Genomic DNA, 19,397 nt, shown 5'->3' with positions numbered 1-19,397 from the left:
TTGATTAGTCAGCAAACTACTTTAGAACAATTATAAACTACATAAGTGGTGCATTCTGGGGTTTTTTTCAGCATGTGTGAGAAAGGTCACACAGCCACCTGGCACTACAGCACTGCGTTTGTACATCACCCGTATGGCACAAGTTTCCCACCATCAGGGAAAACCTGGAAAAGTCATGGAATTAGGTTGTGTGCAATAAAACTATTACAGTCATCTTCCGTGGATAACCTTACACATAATATAAGGGCGAATTTATTTTCTGTAGCCGTTGACATGATGTAGTTCTAATACGCGCGCCAATATTTGTTTACCGTCAGTATATATCTTTAGTCTCTCCCTTCATTTATGTCAGCTTTACGGAGTTATGTTTGGATGATTCCAACAAGAAAAATAATGATGTGACAGTGTGATTTAACATGTAGGGTCATAAATCCCAGAGTTGCCATAATGATGCCACACTAATACTTTTAAACTGTACTGCATTCTTGAGATGGAGCAATTAACACGGGCAGCCTAGGGCATTCAGTCATCATTTGGAACGCCAGTGCACACTTTGGTTTTGTTTTAACTGCTCTTAAAGTAGAGCATGGTAGTTCAAAGGTACGGAGCAGTCTTTTTTATGAACAAATTAACCAACGGGCCAACTTAACTATCAGCTGCTCTGTTTCCACATAACGCCTGTAATATTTGGAGTAAAGCATAGGGCTGCTATGCGTATCCTGTTAGTGTTATAAGTTGTAAAAGATCATGGAAATTTTATTATGAGTGCTTGAAAAGTCATGGAAAGGTTTTGAAATTTTGTTCATGAAAATGTGTGGGAACCTTGACTGCAGCAGCTGTAGACACAAATCTCAAACACCTGATGTAAATGGTGATTATTGGGAAGCTGGGTTACTGTGGACCTAGTGTCACATTGTCAGACCTACAGAGTGTCTCCAAACTACATTTTAACAAGGGTCTGGCAGAACCCACAGTCCTTCTATGAAAGGTGAAAAAATATTTGTCAAGGGCAGGTCCCAACTGCATCAGCACTCATGTTAAGAAGTGCCAGGGAAGAAATGTTCTAATGAACATTTTGCAGACGTGCTTTTGAACTCTTGCCAGAGCCGGTCAGCAAACATGCGAGAACATCCCTACAGAGGGCAAATTTTCAAAATGTCACACAGGCACAGACTTTAAAAATGTCAAAGTCGACCAGAAGAGAGAGGGGAAGAAAGCACAATGCCAGACAATCGTAGTGGTCTACACAGGCTTTTACTCAGACTCTTGCATACCTACAGGCCATAATCAAACTATTACCTTAATGCTGGCATTTACAGTACCTCAGTTACAAACACATTGATAGAGGAGGAGACAGAATTCAAGGTGAAGGTTTCACACTTGAGGCTCAAGTGTGAAACACAACAGCTCTTCGTTCATGATAGCATTTCATCAAAGTTCTCAAGTGATCATTTCTTTGGACTAGGCTTGGCTTGAGGTTTGTCATCATCTCCACTCTGATTGTTTGAAAGTGGCTTCTCAGTGTGAGTGGGTTCAGCTTCTTCAGGGCTGATAGTCTGAGAGGCAGCTGTCTTCTCTGTGGTTGGACTCTCAAGTTTCTCAGACTGTTCTGACACGACAGTCTCTGCATCAACCTTGGTTTCATCAGTAACTTTAGGTACGACAGTCTCTGCATCAACCTTGGTTTCATCAGTAACTTCAGGTACGACAGTCTCTGCATCAGCCTTGGTTTCATCAGTAACTTCAGGTACGACAGTCTCTGCCACCTCTGCAGCCTTCGTTGTTTTACCCTCATCTTCCTCAGCAGTAGTCTCAGTAATCTCAGGCAGTTTCACATTTTCTGTAGCCACTGTTTCAGCCTCCTTGGTTGCTAGAACTTCAGCTTCCTTGGAAACCTCTGCAGGTGCTACCTCTGCTTCTTTGGAAACATCTGCAGTTGCGAATTCGGCTTCCTTGGCAGCAATCTCTGTAGCCAAAGTCTGACCCTCTGCGACAAACTCACTGGCAGTAGTCTCCTTGACCTCAGTTACAATTGTAGACTCTGTTGAGAGGACTTCAGCTTCCTTGGCAGCAGTCTCAGTCATCACAGGTTCAACCTCCTTCACAGCCTCTGTAGCAATACTCTCAGACTCCTTGACCACATCTGCCAATATCCCTTCAACGTCTTTAGCGGCCTCTGATGTTTCAGACGCAGTTTCCACTACTTCATTTGGGTCCTTGGCAACATCACTTTCCATCGCTTCCGCCTCCTTGGTGACTATTGCCTCAGTCTCCTCAGTGATGGTCGCTGCGGCATCAGCCACCTTGGCCACATCAGCTGCTATTGCCTCAGCCTCTTTTGCAACATTTGCCAGGGACTCAGACACTTGAGCTACATTGTTTGCAATTTCCTCCACAACCTTTGCAGCATCAATTACTACTTCAGTTTCTACACCATCAACAGATGTGGCAGCTGACTCAGTTTCTTGGACAACTGTCTCCTGGGGAAGTCCGGCTACTGTAGCCTCTGACTCCTGCACAACAGCATCTAAATCCTTCTCCTGAGCAATAGCAGAGACTGTTGTTTCTGAGTGTGCTACAACATCTATCTCCTCCTTGGCTACTTCAATGGCCTCTGTCTCTTGGGCAGCTACATCAGCAGTGGGCTCTTCTTTACTCACAGCAGCAGTGTCTTGGATGGTGGAAGATGGTATACCCTCAGCGTCATTAACCTCAGTAACAACAGTGTCTGTAGCTATTGCTGTGCCTTGAACCTCCTCAGTCAGGTCCTTGATGGCCTCCACTTCTTGTTCCAATGGGACAGCAGTCGCTGTCTCAACAACGGTTTCAACTGTTTCATTCAAGACTGGAGTTCCTACAGTTGTAGCAGCAACCGTTTCACTTTCTTTAACCAAAGTGGCTGCCTCTTCAAGGATAGCACCTGCCTCCACTTCTGAAGGTAGAGCGGCTGCTTCTGCCTGGGCAGCACTGTTCACAACCTCGAGATGTGGAAGGACTTGTTGTACAGTCGGGGATGTATCTACAGTTTCTGCAAGTGAAGCAGTTTCCTGGGCTGTGATTCCTGCAGCCATCTCCTTAGGGAGGACTACACCGACCTTGCCAACCCCCGCACCTGCTTCCATCAGCAGCCAGTCCATTTTCTGTGCATGCTGCTTGATGGCATCATCAACTCTTGAGTCAATCATCACTTCGGTCAAAACTCCATCTTCAGAAGAGTATGCAGCAGCCTTCCAGGAAAATAAATGTAATAAAAGGTTGGTTTTGGATTTGTTTTGAAACAGATTCATATTTTGAATCAACAGGCTTTTCTACTCACCTGCCAGGCCACACCAAGTTTGGAGATTTCACGACCGGACATGCCTTCTGCTCGGGTTGCAATCTCTGAACACTTCTGTCCATAATCAAACTGAGCCAACTTTAATCTCCTGTTGAGTTAAAGCACAGCAGGTTTGTACAGGAAGTGAGCTTTGAGCTTTAACTTGTTTCTTATAATTGATCATCTGTACATTAAATGGTTTCAACTGGCCAATGCAGTCTGCTAACGCCTATTTGCTACACTTCCTGAGGACTTAAACACCATTTCATGAAAGCAATAAGTAAAGACTCAGACACCACTTTGGTTTCAGGACTGAACACATTACATACGCCATTATGCAACTTGAGCTAGCGTGGCAACCTCGAGGGACCAATGCTTTCGTTTGCGGTGGTAAATCACCTCTTCTATGGAGCAGCAACAGTAGCAGTTTGAAAATGAAATACAATAAGGGTACTCACTGTCTCCCTGTAGTGGCAGGAGCCAGCACAAATTTGTCGAAATACAAGCGCACCAATCTTTCCCTCTCGTCCAGACCGGGTAATGCAAAGTGTACAATTTCATCAATGCGGTCATTAATGGCCCAGTCGAACTGTTCTGGCTGGTTACTAGCAAGCACCAGCATGAACCTGAGGAGAGAGAATGAGTGTACTTAGACCCGGCCAATGACCTTTTCAGTCACGTCAGTGACCTTTTCATGCCCAGCCATGCACAGTGAATAACGTTAAGATACCAACTTGTTGCTCTGCTCCCCAGTGCGGTAGAGGAATGCATTGAGGGTGGCTCTGAGGTCCTCACTGATTTTCTCCTGCAATGCAAAAATCATGACTCATGAATATATGATTAAAACACAGGGCATCATCACCATGCATATGGCACTGCAGCTGAACTCACTGTGGCTCGCTTACGCAGGAATGCATCAGCTTCGTCTACGAACAGCAAGAGGCTGCAGGGATCAAAGAACATCAAAGAGAATGAGCTTAAAAAGGCCTTCTTTAAGGCCTTTAATGTAATTAGCCAACAGAATAAGAGCTGCACTGTATGTAACACAACATACAGTCTACACTAACGATAGCTGATACACATTATAGGACTACGTCACTGAGTGTTAAAGGAGCAAATTAAAGTGCCCTACCCTCGCCTGCTGGTGTTGGCCCAGTCAAACACCTTGTGCATGGCAGTGACTCCATCGCGCCCCATGGGTGCCACGTCCCCACCTGTCATGATGGCATAGTCCATCCCTGAATGAAGAGCCAGTTTCTGAAGGGCAATGCAAAGAGCTTTGTTAAAACAGAACAGAGAGAAAAAAGAAAAAACAGAAATGCACAACAGTCTTATAAATATTAAAGATATACTATGCAGAATTTTCCTAAAAACTATGTATACACTCCTGCAGAAGTAATCCCTCTCATTTATCACTAATGACCCACTAGAAGAGTAGTATTTATGAGGAGTATTTATCTGCAGAGACTCTGTCCCCTGCCTACATTTTCCTATTTACTTTTATTTTCTGTGTTTGGGATGTTTATGGGCATGTACGCCCACAGCACTCAGGTGGGGTCAGGGCTTCATAAAAAAGGTAGCAACCACACACCGGACCGTAAGCAGCACGCATTCAAGAGACACAAAGCCTGAAAAACACAAACACAGTGAGGTGAAACGCTAAACAAAAGTGAATCTGTTGGTTTTGACTCAGCCATACCTTGGCAAAGAGTGTTTTTCCAGTCCCGGGGGGTCCATACATCAGGATGTTCCTGTACAGGCCTCTGTTCTGCCTTGTGTTACGAGTGGCGATGGCAATGTCTCTCACACGTTCCTCCAGGCTTGCCTGTGTGATCCACAGCACATGAGAGCACTCTGCTTGTATTTTTATTTTTTTGTTTTTTACAAAATCAGATTACATGAATGTTGAATTCAGAGGACATATATACAACAAAAACCATGACGACTAAATGACTCACACTGAGCACCACGCCCTCTAAAGCATCCTGCGGTCTGCTTCTCAGACGCCTGGTTGTCTAAACATGAGGAAAACAGAGGGAATTGCATAACGACTCTTTTTAGCACAAATCATTACAGGGCAGTCACAGAAATTATGTTTGAAATCTGAGTGTTTAGAAATATCAAGCACATTTTCTTATTATCTAGTCATCATATACAGAAAATTTACATAATTTTAGCACTTAATTACCAAAGAGTGACTCTTTTGCTCTGCTACACATAAATTCAAATGTTCAGTTTCTCTTCCATTAAACAGATTTGGGGGTAAAAATGTGAAATATAACTAAAGATTAAAAAAAATCCTACTAAGATAAATAAAAAATAACCACTTGACACATTCAGTACATACAAACCCCGTCGAGTCAGAGTTTGGGACGGAGTCTTTTACGTGCTACCGCCTGGAGTGTTACCGGAGTTTTTGGAGTGCTCAAATAAACGGGCCTTTTTCCCGAGCGCAAGAACAGGATGTCGCACAACACCCCGTACAGCTTTCATAGGCTGCCTTTGTCGGATGGCGAGATGCTGAAGTTGTGGCTAGTTGTGCTACAAATGGATGCTAACACTCCTCTCCAGACACTGCGCCTTGCAGACCATCGGGTCTGCAGTGCTCACTTCTCCCAAGATGACTACTGCCAGCCGAAGAGAAGAGAAGACATCCAATCCCGAAACACCTCTTCCTCAAGAAAATGGCTGTCCCACGAGTAGAGAGAGCTACAGACACAGTGGAGCAAAGCTTGTGACATCACACAGCCCAGAGGTAAGGGAAAGGCTAGTATGCTATTTACAGAGATAGCACTGGTGATTTGAACCGGTCAGTGGTGGAAAAACACACACTTCATACACACATACTCAGTTACAGTACCCAGCGGGCCAGCCCTCCCCCTCTCTGCTCCAACACTGACTGACAGCTGACTCCACTCATAGCACTCATAGCACTGGCGATCTGAACCGGTCAGTGGCGGAAAAAAGCACTTTTAATGCGCAAAATTCTACGGGACGCATTTGACCACGTTACCGTTTTAGCTTGTTTTGCGGCTGCCGGTTGCATCCGCCTCCCTCAATACTGAACCAACTTTAGAATGAGTTGTACCCATGAATCATACGCACACATACACATGGAGAAATAGGGCCCAGGTTGAAAAATACTTAAGTTGTCCTTTAACCAATCAGCACAGGGACAAACACGCTGTCAAGCATTGTCAAATGGTGTGTTGGAACCAATGAGGAGTAATAAGAACAATGGCAGGTGCTATAGACAAGATAGGCGTTACTATCGAGGGAGTTCTAAATTGACATATCCTCTAAATATTGCCCAACGCTGGAGTTTAATCTGTCAGCCAGCAGCAACCATCTAAATTTTCAGCAGACAAAACAAACAACAATGTCAGCCTACAGGGCAAAAGCCATGGTAGCTTTCTTTGCTGTAGTTGTTATGTAAGTCTGAATGACAATCGTCAGTTTTTGTCTGTGTTCTCAATCTCCCTTGATTTGTTTGTGTTTGTATGGGCCATGTGGTTGTGGTGACGTAAACACCACTCACTGCTTTCTGAAATTTAGCGGCGGATCTTTCATATCTGCTGGCTCCAATAACCAATCAAATGGTGTGCAGACTCCACCTATGTGGCGTGCCACAGCCATATGCCAGCATGCTAATGGTGCAGACCCACAGTGGCCTTAAAATGACAATAAACTCAGACGGATATGTGGGTATCTAGTGATTGGTTAGGAAAAATTGAATCTCCCTCCCCCATAAAAATCAGTTAAGGTGGATACGATATCTGACTGAAGATGGACACGCAGTGTGACGAGTTGACTATTTTGTCTGATATCAGGCAAACGTGTGTCCAATTCTTGTGTAGGTGAGGTTAGTTAAATTTCATCAGTGGGACACCAATCACACAACAAATAGCAACAACATGGAAATTATGATGTGGTCTGACCTTGACCGGGTGTTTAATGGCCTCTGCGACGGTTATCCTGGAGGTCTCTCGGACCAGTGAGGGTTTACCCAGACGAGCCTCTATGTAGCGCCCGGCCACTGCTGTGGCATTCCTGGCAGAATACACTCCAGCTGCCAACAGCGTCAACCCAGCAACCTGTGGGGGACAAAAAAAGTAAACACACACATCTTCAAACATACTGTATAAAGACCACTGCTTCCCATAATCCTCTGCAGTCCTCCTGTTGTGCGAGTGAGACAAAGCGTGACAGGTCTGACATGGATTTACCGTGGCGGTGAGTTTGTCCCAGTCAGAGACGAAGGCCCTGAATCCCTCCCCAAACACTGCTCCCGCCGTCCTGCCAGGAACAAAACACAATTATCACACTGACTGCCTCCGCTGTGGCAGCCGAACTCACTGCCGCCCGCCGGGACTTTACTTACAGCTGAGAGAGATACTAGGAGATAACATGCCAGTTACTGTGAGGATTAAGGAAAGTAGAAAGTCATTTTGCCCTCACTTTATAGATTCAAGGACAGTTTGTCTGTGTTCGGCAGCTTTCAGGCGGATCTGTTCCCTGATCAGGTCTGCATTCTCCCTCTCTACCTGGGCTCGGGCTTTGGCCTCCGCTTCAATGCGAAGCAGGTCATTCTTGTGTCTCAGCTCCATTTCATGTTCAATGGTAGCTGGAAGGAAAAAAGGCAGATATGAATAACTACGTGCATAAGACCACTTCTGACAGCGCTGAGAATGTGACCTACTTTAATCAGTGTGGTTTAACTTAATTTAACACTGTGTCAAAACTAGATTGAACTGATTTGAAATATTAAGGTCCTCTGTACTTATTGGCCCTTCTAATATGGAAACCCAATGCGCTTTGCAGTTCAGGGTGCTGCTCTTTGTTCCTACCGTGCACCTTTTGACCTCTTTGGCTGTTAAGTAATATATGATTATGCTCAACCCTAAAATGACCTGTTACTCAAAAAAGTACCCAGCAAACATTAGTTGGACAGTGATGCATGTCCCTGGCCAACAATGGTCCCAGTCCGACGCCAAAAACTTCAACATGGTTATGATGTAGAAAACCAGATTTCAGCTCGACACCAACACTATTGGATGTTGATATTTGGTTGAATTTATGTTGTACTGTTGGGTGACCAAAATTCAATGTCACTACAACAACAATACTAATGACAGATGACATTAATATTTTGTTGATTTTACACTGTGTTGCTAAGTAACCAAAATCCAACATCTTTCAAATGTCTCATAATAATCCATGTCCAAAGGCTAGTATTACTTGATGCCCATTTTTTAAGTACAAAAAATGAATTTATGCCATTTATACATATCTACATGTAAATTATATTTCTGTCACAACATTTAAGCTTGTGCTGTTTGAAGACCCAAACGTCTGTATCCAAATTGTCTTTGATCGTACACGGGAAAAGTAGCCTTTAAGGCTTTTTGCCAGAAAGTCACATAACATACAATGAAGAGCGACAAAGTCCACATAGCTTGAAAGTCATGGTGCATGAATGGATAAAGCAGAGGACTTTCACCCAGGAGACTGGGGTTCATATCATATCATATCAGGTCAATGTTTGATTATTATGTGGTCGTGTTAAAATGGTGTTTCGACATTGCTAAGATGCTTGGGAAGGATGGCCAGGCAACATTGCAAACATCAGCACAACTTTCATTTTGGAACTATTTTGGAACTGTAATGTGACGTCTTCATTGGCTGTTTGAACAACTGTCATTTAGCGTCTCAGTGTTTGCTGGGAAGCCCCATTTTCCAGATAACTGTTAGCATCACACAGCTCACATTATTTTATGGTTATTGATGGATTTATTGACAGATCGAGCCATTTCTGTGTCAGTATGAGCTTGTTGGGACCGTTTAACAGCTTGATGTGGTTGTTAGCCCCTCTGTTAGCTCGTGCTAACTGTGCCAACATTAACCTAAGCAATTGTCAGGAGGCATGGGGCTCAGGAGACTGAAGCAACAGACAGTGTGCTGATTCTGTGGGAAGTCTGGACAAATCAGACCCCTGGAACAAATATGATCAAATGCAGGTATTGTTTGAGATGTTTCAATACTACTTGGTACTGGGTTACTTTAGTCAATACCTCAAAAGGTATCGAGCACTGATACCCAACCCTACTGCAGGGTGGTCGTATGATGATTCTCTGAGTGTTTCACCAGGACATAAAACAAAAAGAACGGTTTGTTTTAATAATACTTTACACAACCCTTCACTACTTCATAAACTTACTTGTTCTTGGTTTATTTACTTATTAAGACACCATTACAAAAGGTCTAGTTGCGCCTTTCTCTGTGGTGGTTCAAATTAAAGGAAATAAAAAGAGGAGTAACCTAGCTAATTAGAGTAGAGACCCAATGTAAATGTCTAATGAAGAGCTAATTCATCATCTTGATAAATACTAGGATAATGTTGATATTCTGTGAGTGTCTTTAAACTCCATTGGGTAAGTGCAGAGTACAGGGGCCCCTTGGAGACTTTAAGGAACCACAAATCTCACAGTGAGCCTTGTAATCTCTGAGTCATCAGCAATGATCAACCATCTTATTGACCGCTGCAGATATATTATGGTCGCTCCTCGCTTCAGGGCAGCATACATCCTTATTACATCTTTAAAAAGGGTAATAAAGACATATTTACATGACATTATGAGTGGATGAATAATGTGTAAATGCAAGAGTGAGTTTGGTTTTATCTTCTACCTTTCCTCATGGCCTCCTGCTTCGTAACCGATTCCTCTTGTTTGCGAAGGTTCTCCTCATTGAGGGCTTGCTGAGAATAGAATACATATGATGAATGCTCCATTAAGATATTTAGGTGGTCAATTCAATCTTCCATTTAAAAGGGTTTACCTGTTGCCTGAGCTGATCATCATACCTCTGTCTGGCAAGTTTGTCTTGATATTGTGCCCTCTGGAGGGGATACAGGAAATAGTTCAATATATTCAAATATACTAAATATATCTTGTAGGAGAAACTTGTTTTACTGTCAGATGGTGTGTTCAGGGTTATTTCCATACTGCCTGGTTTTGCTTGGTCTCCTCTGCCAGTGTTTTGCGTCTCTCCTCACCCTGGAGGTGGATCTGCTCGCCCTTCAGCTGCTCCAAAGCCGCCTCATATTCCTGTTGGGGAGTTTGGTTAGTGTTATGTTCACTGACATCAGGGTGTAGTCAGGCTATCAGATGATCACATCGAGGCACTTTGACGATAAATCCACCTTCTCCAACACCTACTTTTACTTTACTGGTATGCTCCAACTGTACAGTCTGCTCCTGCATACGAGCCAGCTCCAGCGCTTCTTTAGCATGTCCTGTTGAAATAAAAAAAATATATATATATAACAGTGAGAAATGCTACTTTATTCATTCAACTATCTAAATTTTAACCACCAGGGCAAATATAGTTACACTTGTGGGTATAATATGCTTTTAAGGCAGAGTGTATAAGATTTAGGGGATTTAGTGACATCTAGTGGTGAAGACTGCAAATTACATCCAGCTGAAACTTCTTCCAGTAAGAATTCCTTAAGTGTTGCTTGTTCGGGAAGTCTTACAGGGAGCCAAATTATCCTCAGAGGTCTCTTTCTCTCTAAAACAAACAGACCAGTTGTTTTAAACCAGAAAAAAAAACACTTGATAAAACTGTTTCATGTTAAAAATCAGTGTTTCTCCTACGGTGTTCAGCACTTCCCAGCACCTACTAATGTGTGCTCACCATTTTGTTTGATAACGTAACATCCAGACAAGTTTTTACCAAAAGCTGAATTATCTGCAGAGGTCTCCTCCTCTTCAAAACAAATGGACCCGATGATCTAAACCAATAAAAGCACTGAATAAAGCAATGTCACATTCACGAAAATCTGCATTTTTCCGACACTGCTCGTCATGGAGGGACTACTGCAAAAATGTGAATGGCCAGTGTTTGGTTTGTTTGTTCTGGACTACTGTAGAAATATGGCGGGGCAACATGGTGATCTCCGTGGACAAAGAACCCTCTCTCTATGTAGATAAAACAGATTGATTCTAAGGTAACAAAAACACAACGTCTCTTATTTCCAGGTGATTATACACTAAAGCAAACATGCTTATTACATTATATTCCATTTTTGCCAGTACATCCCACTAAATCCCACACAGTGGACCTTTAAAACTGCCACCACAAGATGATGATGATGATGGGCCTGAGCCTGTCAGTGTGTTTGTAGAGAGCATAACAGACATTTAAAACAGTTAATGAAACATACATGTACATGACACACACTGGGTAAGTATACCCCCATAGAGTGAACAGCAGTTAGCATGTTCATCTGCACATACTGACATGAAAAGGCATGACGTGTGTGGGACAGGTGAACGGCTGAGCTCGAGAGGACACTTTGTTCCATCTGTGCTCCCTGACACGCCCACCAAAAGCTCTTTTAACTTTGCTGCAGACTGTGTGGAGGTCAAACAGGCCGGCATGACCACGTGCATCATTGTCAGTATTTCAGCAAAAAAAAAAAAAAATTTAAAGCACCTCCCCAAAATACATTTAACACAGAACTACATACAAAGCATTGTACGTTTGTCAGCCCTTGGCCCCCGGTGATTGGTGGAGGTAAACCTGTTTAAAAAGTTTAAATGTTATCTGGACTGTGCAGCAAGTTTGATAAAAGTATGCCGAATTACAGAATGTTACCCGACAGCTTAACAGTGATCATGCACCATGATATTAAACGGGTGCACATTTGCAAGTTATAAAGTTAACTTTTAGCTTGAGGTTTTTGTGTGGAGTTCAGCACGCGGGGCTCTCAGCCATAAAGAACAGAACGTGCCAGCACGGGAAAGTTTGTCCAAACCAGTAAAAAACAAAACAAAACAATGTACTTATAATATTACAGAAGTTAAAGAAAGCAAGTGTTTTCGTTGAATGCTGGTAAAATTAGTACGCACGTGATTTGTCAAGTTCCCTTGCAGCTTTTGCAGCTCTCTCCAGCCCCGTCGGGTCAAAGTTACTCCACTTGTCTCCGGGCTTGTCTCCCCCTGGACCTCCCGGTGCACCCCCGGCCCCTTCAGAAGGACCGGCCGCTGTCTGCTCCTCCGCCGGCGGCGAACTGGAGCTCTTCCCCCAGCCGAAGAGCCACGACATGCTGCTTCAACAGTTCGAGCAACAGGCTACACTCTGAGCTTCAGACACTCCACAGAGGTGGTGGTGGTGGTGGTCCAGCCCATGCTTGCTGGACCAGAGTCAAGTACGACAACAGGTGAAAGAAACTTCCGGCAAAAACTTTCAAAAATAAAACAAGTATTGATGGATATGAACAGCCGTCTGAAACATTGTAGGCAACGTGAAACGTAAAAAGGAAGGAGGATTTTATGATTGATCAAGTTCTATATTCTTGTACACAATGTCCCATTCACCACCAGTTTTACTGTTGTTTACATGGTCTGTTATTTGTATCATCTATTGAAAAAAATGATCTAAAATTAATATCTATTTAAAAGAAATAAAATTTAAAAAAAAAAATCAGACATGTTTTTTTTAGACGGATGTATCACTTTCAACCATTGTTTGTTAAGTGAAGTGCTATAATATCGAAGAATTCTTAATTTTGTGTTGTTGTTTTTTCTTTCTTTCTTTTTTTTTTACATGCTTTTATTCTGAAAGTATGAAAAATAACAGCAGGCTTTGGGCTGCATCTGATACTGTCCAATACTACTGCCCATGTTTATTGCCTCAGCTATGTATTATTATGATGACGTCCAGGAGGTCTGAGCAAGTTCATTTTTTGACATGTGGACAAAGATCACTGGATTATAAAACATACGTGAGAACATAAGTTTTCCCCTCGACCTTCAAATTCATTACCATCTGAATAGGTTATTGTGTACATCTCTGGATATACAGTAATAACACAGAGTGGCTCCAGTGTCTTTTAATGACCCTTATCAAGGCAACATACAGTAAGGGGTCTATTAAAAGGTGCTGTTATTATTATTTAAGACTAACGTAAGTGATTCCTTTGAAGATATTGAACTATTGCAACAGTAATGGTATATTGCATATATGTTGTAAATAACATATATAGATAATAGAAGGGTCAAGGACATATGGAGTAACATTGCGCGGTACGTAGGCTATAACCCAATAAAAGTTCTACATTACATGGCCAGGAACAAAATGCCTTCTAAGACAAAAAAAAGAAGTTACTGAGAAAATGTACAGTATCAAAATTAACCTTCAAATGGAACAAAGTCAGTGGAAAAAAGTAACATTTGTATTTTTTAGGTCAGTAAACTTTCACTGTCATTAAATAAAAATGGTTACGTGAAAGGGGCGGAGAGATATTATAAATATTATCGGCATAAATCTATAAAAAGAATTGCCCCTGCACAGCAGTGTTTTCAGTTATGGATACATATGTAACTGACCCTCGCTCTCAGCAATGAGGGTTGTGAAAGAGGCGCTCACATATGATGCCTTCAGGGGCTGTCGGATATTTCGAAGATTTGCGGAAGTGTACATTTATGACCCGATTAAGTGAAGCATGTGTTTTTGTATGGAAATATAATAGGTTCTACAATCATGCTTGAAGCTCATTTTATTCTCCAGCTGCAGCACAAAATATCTGCGTGCCAGTTTGTGGTATAACAGCCGGATAAAAGAGCTAAGGGGGAGCCATGGGCACTAGTGAAAACAACAATCGTTGCGCACGCCAACGTCCCTTACGTCACATGGATGGACGTAGAGGGCGGGCTGAGGGTTACGTACAGGGTTCTACAGGGCAGCGGGTAGTTGAGATAAAAGTGAGCTGTCCTGTCTGTTCTGTTGTGGAGTTACTGTCTCAAACAAAAGTAGTCGGAAAAATGTCGGTGGTTAGCGGCGCCCTGTGCCGAAATGTTTTGGCTATTAGGAATTCTGGCATGATGGTGGTGAGTACGAGATATATTAATTCAGTATTAGAACCAACATGCCTTATAAAGGCTAGGCTACTTTAAGAAATGTAAAGACTAACGGTAACAGTTGGGTCTATGTTTTGATTGTTGACTGTTGAGTTTATGCTAGGCTACAGCGAATCATCCCAAAGTATTTAGTTAGTTCAGAGGAACTACAACAACACACCCTGCTCTCATGTGTGTAAATGAGACAAAAAATTGGAGAATCCTATTCTCATACTGTCTGCTTCACAGTTAAGTGTGCATGAGATTGATTAGCAGTATTTACATGTAGCAAATGTGTCGTTGTCAATGTAGTGTAATAATCGCTTAGTAAACCTGTCCATTGTGAAAAGCTGAGCCGTTGTTCAACTCCTACCTTCCTTTAAAGACTGATATATCATATCTAAAAGTTGTTTCAGCAGTTAGGGCACACATAGATATTTTACTTCTCATAACTAAATGGAAACATTGAATTTATTGTGCTAAAGTCTGTCTTTCATTGTCCCTAAAGAGTCAGTTAGGTAACCAAAGACTACGAAGTGATGTAACACTTTCACGTTAGTTCATCCAAGCTACCACTAGAGGGAGACTCCACACCTTTTATACAAAAGGAGTAAACCGTATTGGATTGTGTAAACTGGCCAAATGATGTAATATAATATTGATTTATAATCTCAAATGATGTCTCAAGATTCTAATTTGAGTTTATACATTTTACAATACCTACATAATGTTGTAGTGTTATTTTTAAAGGCTGTCATTGGAATTGATTAATTTGATTGAGTTAATCTTATGGTACCTTTTGTTAGTTTGCCTTTTCATTCTACTGGAAAGCAATCATTTTTAATGATTAAATATTTGGCAATACAAATCTATTGTCAGTTTTGTAGCTGTTTGTATGAGTTGTTGAACCAGTACAAGTAGTATCCTCTGGTTACAGGATAGAATTACAGAGTGCCTCCTGTTTTAGCCTCAGCTGACATGAACAGCAGCTACGTCACATTATGTTGTGTTCCTTTGTACAGAACTCTGCTTTTGTGCCTCTTTATTCTACTTTTACCCAAAAAGAAAGTGTTTTACCAGAATAGATGAAAGAAGAAAATACAGAGAGGAATAAGAAATTGAAGAAAAGGGTATTTGATACTTCTCAGTGATTCATATATCCTGCCTCTCTTGTTTGTTATCTGTGATACAGATGGTTCGGCATGCTCAGACATCAGCTGCCCCGGCTCCTGAACCCAGGATCAAGAAGTTCCAAATTTACCGCTGGGACCCAGACACTGCTGGAGACAAACCACGAATGCAGACATATGATATTGATCTCAACACGTAAGTCATAACCGGGTCCATGAAAAGAACATTGGGGAGCTGTATGTTTCAGTGTCATAATCTATTGACATGATCTTGTTGATATAGCTGTGGTCCAATGGTTCTGGATGCCCTCATTAAGATCAAGAATGAGATTGACCCCACACTCACATTCAGGCGCTCCTGCCGTGAGGGTAAGAAACACACCTAGATTCAGAATCAAAATCAGAAACAGAAACACTTATTGATACCTGAGGGGAAATTGTAATATGTTATAGTCACTTGGATGTAAAGAATAAAGAATTATAAGAAGTAATAATAAGAGTATGAAATTGAAGTATGTAAATATAAAGTAATGAAATACAATAAAATAGAAATGGAAATGTGCAGTACGCTACAATGTCAACACTAGTACTAAAGATATTAAGAATTAAATATATATCTTCACTGTACTGAGTCTGTATGCGGAGTATACAAATAAGCTTGTACATAATAATGTTAACAGTTCCCAGATTTATTTTAAAAAATCTGAACAAATGAAACACATTAACAGGGCCTTTTAAACTGACCTTTGTGCCAGATGTCAGTGACCTATTGATTGTGTATTTTTTCAGGTATCTGCGGCTCATGTGCCATGAACATAAATGGAGGCAACACACTGGCATGTCTTAACAAAATTGACAGCAACACAACCAAAGTAACCAAAATCTACCCCCTCCCACACATGTATGTGGTCAAAGATCTGGTGCCTGTAAGTACTTCAAGTGTCAAAATGTAGCAAGTTATAATACATTCATATATGGTGCATTTCATGATTGTTTGAGTGCTTGTTTTGAATCCTCCTTCATATGATTTTCACCAGGATATGAGTAACTTCTATGCACAGTACAAATCCATCGAGCCCTACCTGAAAAAGAAGGATGAAGCTCAAGAAGGGAAGGAGCAGTATTTCCAGTCGGTGGAGGACAGGCAAAAACTGGTAAATAAACCAACACATTACTGTAAGAAATGCAGATCTCCCACAAATAATAACACATGTTGTGGCAGTCGTATTGAGATCTTCATATTTTGACCCTAGAAATCATTTCATCATGAGAATCTAACAGTCTCAGACGTATTACTCGTGAAAATCTTCAGCAGAATCACACTTGAATGATAGCATCGTGATTTGCCTGTGTAGTCACAGTCTTCTGAACCCAACAGGACGGCCTGTATGAGTGCATACTCTGTGCATGCTGCAGCACCAGCTGTCCCAGCTACTGGTGGAATGGAGACAAATACTTGGGACCTGCTGTTCTAATGCAGGTGGGTAATTTTATTTGGTTATGAGATGCGTATCCCAAATGAATCCAGATATTACATGTGGTAAGAGGAGTTATAGCCACATTTGGGGCCTTGTGAGCCTATAATGCTCATTACAAACCATAAAGAGAAAACTTGAGTAGATCCTTTGCACTCATGTGGCAAATAATGTGAAATTTAGCCTGAAGGTGGTGCCAGAGCAAAGGCCATGTTGTAAAGCTGGTGACTGTATTGTTTGTTTTTTTACTTCTCAAAATAAAGGCATATCTTAAAGGTCCAGTGTGTGGGATTTAGGGGGATTTATTGGCAGAAATGTTATGTAATATTTATAACTATGTTTTCATTCGTTTACAATGAAACACATTTTAAACAAATGAAAATGTGAAATCACCTTAAACTAAGAATTGTTGTGTGTTCATATCTACACACAGTGCAGGTCCTCTTTCCATGATGTCCACCATGTTTTTACTTCAGTACACTAGAATGGACACATCAAACACCGGCTCCTGAAAAGGCCATTTTTGCCTTTTTGTGTCGGCCAACATAGTTCTACACAGCTGGCACATGGGAGAAGTTTCCATTGGTTGTAATTTGCAACCTCACCACATGATGAAAATCTCACACACTAGACCTTTAAAGATGACAACACAAAATGTTTTCACTTTGCATCTGTCATATTGGACCTACGAATCATAACATGCCTAGCTTTCAGTTAAATGCTGTGAGTGTGAACTATCAGACGTTAACATGCTGACATTGGTTACATTCAGCATTTTTCCAGCTGAGACTGTACTTTGAGGGATCGTGTCAGTTCATGACATGATGCAAAGACGGGCACGAGTTTAGGGGAATCATGTCATGAATCACAACTTAGTTGTCAAGATATTACATTTCAAGTTTTAAAATGGAGCACAAAAAATTATTCATGATGGAGCAAAGAACAGATGTCAACTGTGTTATTATCCCACAGGCATACCGGTGGATGATTGACTCCCGTGATGAATTCACTGAGGAGCGTCTGTCCAAACTTCAGGACCCCTTCTCGCTCTACCGCTGCCACACTATCATGAACTGCACTAAGACGTGTCCCAAGGTACTTTAAAACATTTTCACACACACTCTCTTGCAGACTCTCTTGCAGTTTTTAATTTCTCACTGTCTGTTTGACATGCTGCTCCACAGGGACTCAACCCAGGGAAGGCCATTGCAGAGATTAAGAAAATGATGGCGACTTACAAAGAGAAGAAAGCAGCAGCTTCGTGAACATATGAGAATCCAGCTGGCTCAAGAATCAGTAATAAAAACTGAAACTAAGTTAAGAGGAAGTGAAGAGCCAACCAGGAAATTTTACCTCCATCAGCACCTTCATGTGATTTCCATGAGTGAGTGAAATGTGAGTGTGTGGATGTGTGTAAGTGTGATTTGTTTGAGGAAGAGGAAGACAGGAAATTGTGAGAGAAAGGTGCTGGAAAGAACCATTAAGCTAAATACTTTGTGGCATGCAATATGTTGGACCACATTTCTGCTATTTGTCTGCATAGTGAAAAGGCATGAAGGCATGACTTTGGTAAGAGCTCAAGACATTGTATTCAGGCTGTAAATATTTAAATATGTGTTAATTAAAGATGTGCTGAGCTCATTGAAGAAGTTAAATGTATGTTTATTGGATCAGGGATGGACAAATTACCCACTCATTGATTGCCTTTGCAACTTACATTGTAATAAACAATACTGAAGCAACTAATGAGACATTTTTAATCCTTGAAAGATGAAAAAATGTGAACTTGTCAAAGCAGGGCGGAAAGAGGTGGAATTAGTAACATTAGTGATGGCTGGATTTCATTTAAGTGAGCCAGTTCCAGGGCTCTGGTTTTATCCATACTCACTCACTGACATGGCTTACTGGGAAACTGAATGGAATGAAGCAGTTACAAATATTATTTATATCTCTGCTCTTCCTGCTTTAGCGAGTCAAAATGTCTGCTGGGAAAAACAGGCGGATGGGGATGTGGTCACAATTTGCATTTACTGGTTTGTGGAGAAATACCTAACTGACCAGCTGCATAACAACAGGAACTCTACAGTAACCATGGATGATTACAGGCCCACTGGTCACAGGCCCAGGAGCCTAAATGGCCCTATGTGGCCCCTCATCTGCAAAATGTCACCCAAATTACTGAAACATATACTGACAAGAAAAAGAATCAAACTGACCACAAAGAGATGCAAAACCACGTCTATGTGCCTTGCTCCCATGTGGTTGTAAGAGAGGTGGTGGGGGCTTTTGCATATCTGTGTCCAGGGGCTCATTGTCTCATAATCCACCCATGACAGTAACCAGGTCAATATTGCAGTTCACATCATCTTTCTATGGGCCCCCCATCTCAAAGGTCCCTGTGCAGTCACACTGCCTGCACTGTCCTACATTCAAATCAGCTCAAAATGCCCCTCTGATATATTGATAAAAATATAGGTTAAAGAAGAAAATGTTCCAATGTTACACAACCACACCGCTGTCTGGAATAATTATTAGCAAATTTGATCATAATCACAAATAAACAACAAATGTA

General features: G+C 41.7%; 2 protein-coding genes across 2 annotated transcripts; one reads left to right on the top strand and one right to left on the bottom strand.

Annotated features, from left to right (window-relative positions):
• Positions 1 to 1,246: 1,246 nt before the first annotated feature.
• On the bottom strand, positions 1,247 to 12,650 carry LOC125892205 (ATPase family AAA domain-containing protein 3-A-like). Its single transcript, XM_049582033.1, has 16 exons — positions 12,232 to 12,650; positions 10,534 to 10,610; positions 10,321 to 10,422; positions 10,154 to 10,213; positions 10,004 to 10,073; positions 7,775 to 7,940; positions 7,543 to 7,612; positions 7,255 to 7,410; positions 5,275 to 5,331; positions 5,016 to 5,141; positions 4,449 to 4,573; positions 4,208 to 4,259; positions 4,051 to 4,121; positions 3,775 to 3,942; positions 3,317 to 3,425; positions 1,247 to 3,227 (listed from the first exon to the last, which is right to left on the bottom strand). Exons 1-16 carry the CDS (start codon positions 12,425 to 12,427, stop codon positions 1,449 to 1,451), a joined length of 3,384 nt encoding a protein of 1,127 aa, XP_049437990.1. The 5' UTR covers positions 12,428 to 12,650; the 3' UTR covers positions 1,247 to 1,448.
• A 1,400-nt stretch (positions 12,651 to 14,050) lies between these two features.
• LOC125892246 (succinate dehydrogenase [ubiquinone] iron-sulfur subunit, mitochondrial-like) lies at positions 14,051 to 18,567 on the top strand. Its single transcript, XM_049582136.1, has 8 exons — positions 14,051 to 14,211; positions 15,413 to 15,546; positions 15,634 to 15,719; positions 16,140 to 16,276; positions 16,388 to 16,504; positions 16,729 to 16,830; positions 17,798 to 17,920; positions 18,010 to 18,567. The coding sequence occupies exons 1-8, from the start codon at positions 14,146 to 14,148 to the stop codon at positions 18,088 to 18,090; spliced, it is 846 nt and encodes a 281-aa protein (XP_049438093.1). The 5' UTR covers positions 14,051 to 14,145; the 3' UTR covers positions 18,091 to 18,567.
• The last annotated feature ends 830 nt before the right edge of the window (positions 18,568 to 19,397 follow it).

The sequence above is a fragment of the Epinephelus fuscoguttatus genome, linkage group LG7 (assembly GCF_011397635.1).
Source record: "Epinephelus fuscoguttatus linkage group LG7, E.fuscoguttatus.final_Chr_v1".
NCBI classification, from domain to species: Eukaryota; Metazoa; Chordata; class Actinopteri; order Perciformes; family Serranidae; genus Epinephelus; species Epinephelus fuscoguttatus.
The sequence above is the reverse complement of the archived record's forward strand: the minus strand, read 5'-3'. Positions and strand labels throughout refer to the sequence as shown.

Coding starts and splice junctions, on each gene's coding strand:
- LOC125892205 (XM_049582033.1), bottom strand. CDS start 12,427: ATGTCGTGGCTCTTCGGCTGGGGGAAGAGCTCCAGTTCGCCGCCGGCG. Junction 4,574..5,015: donor GAAAAACACTCTTTGCCAAG/GTATGGCTGAGT, acceptor ATTGCCCTTCAG/AAACTGGCTCTTCATTCAGG. Junction 3,426..3,774: donor CCTGCCACTACAGGGAGACA/GTGAGTACCCTT, acceptor TTAACTCAACAG/GAGATTAAAGTTGGCTCAGT.
- LOC125892246 (XM_049582136.1), top strand. CDS start 14,146: ATGTCGGTGGTTAGCGGCGCCCTGTGCCGAAATGTTTTGGCTATTAGG. Junction 14,212..15,412: donor GGAATTCTGGCATGATGGTG/GTGAGTACGAGA, acceptor TCTGTGATACAG/ATGGTTCGGCATGCTCAGAC. Junction 16,505..16,728: donor TGGAGGACAGGCAAAAACTG/GTAAATAAACCA, acceptor TGAACCCAACAG/GACGGCCTGTATGAGTGCAT.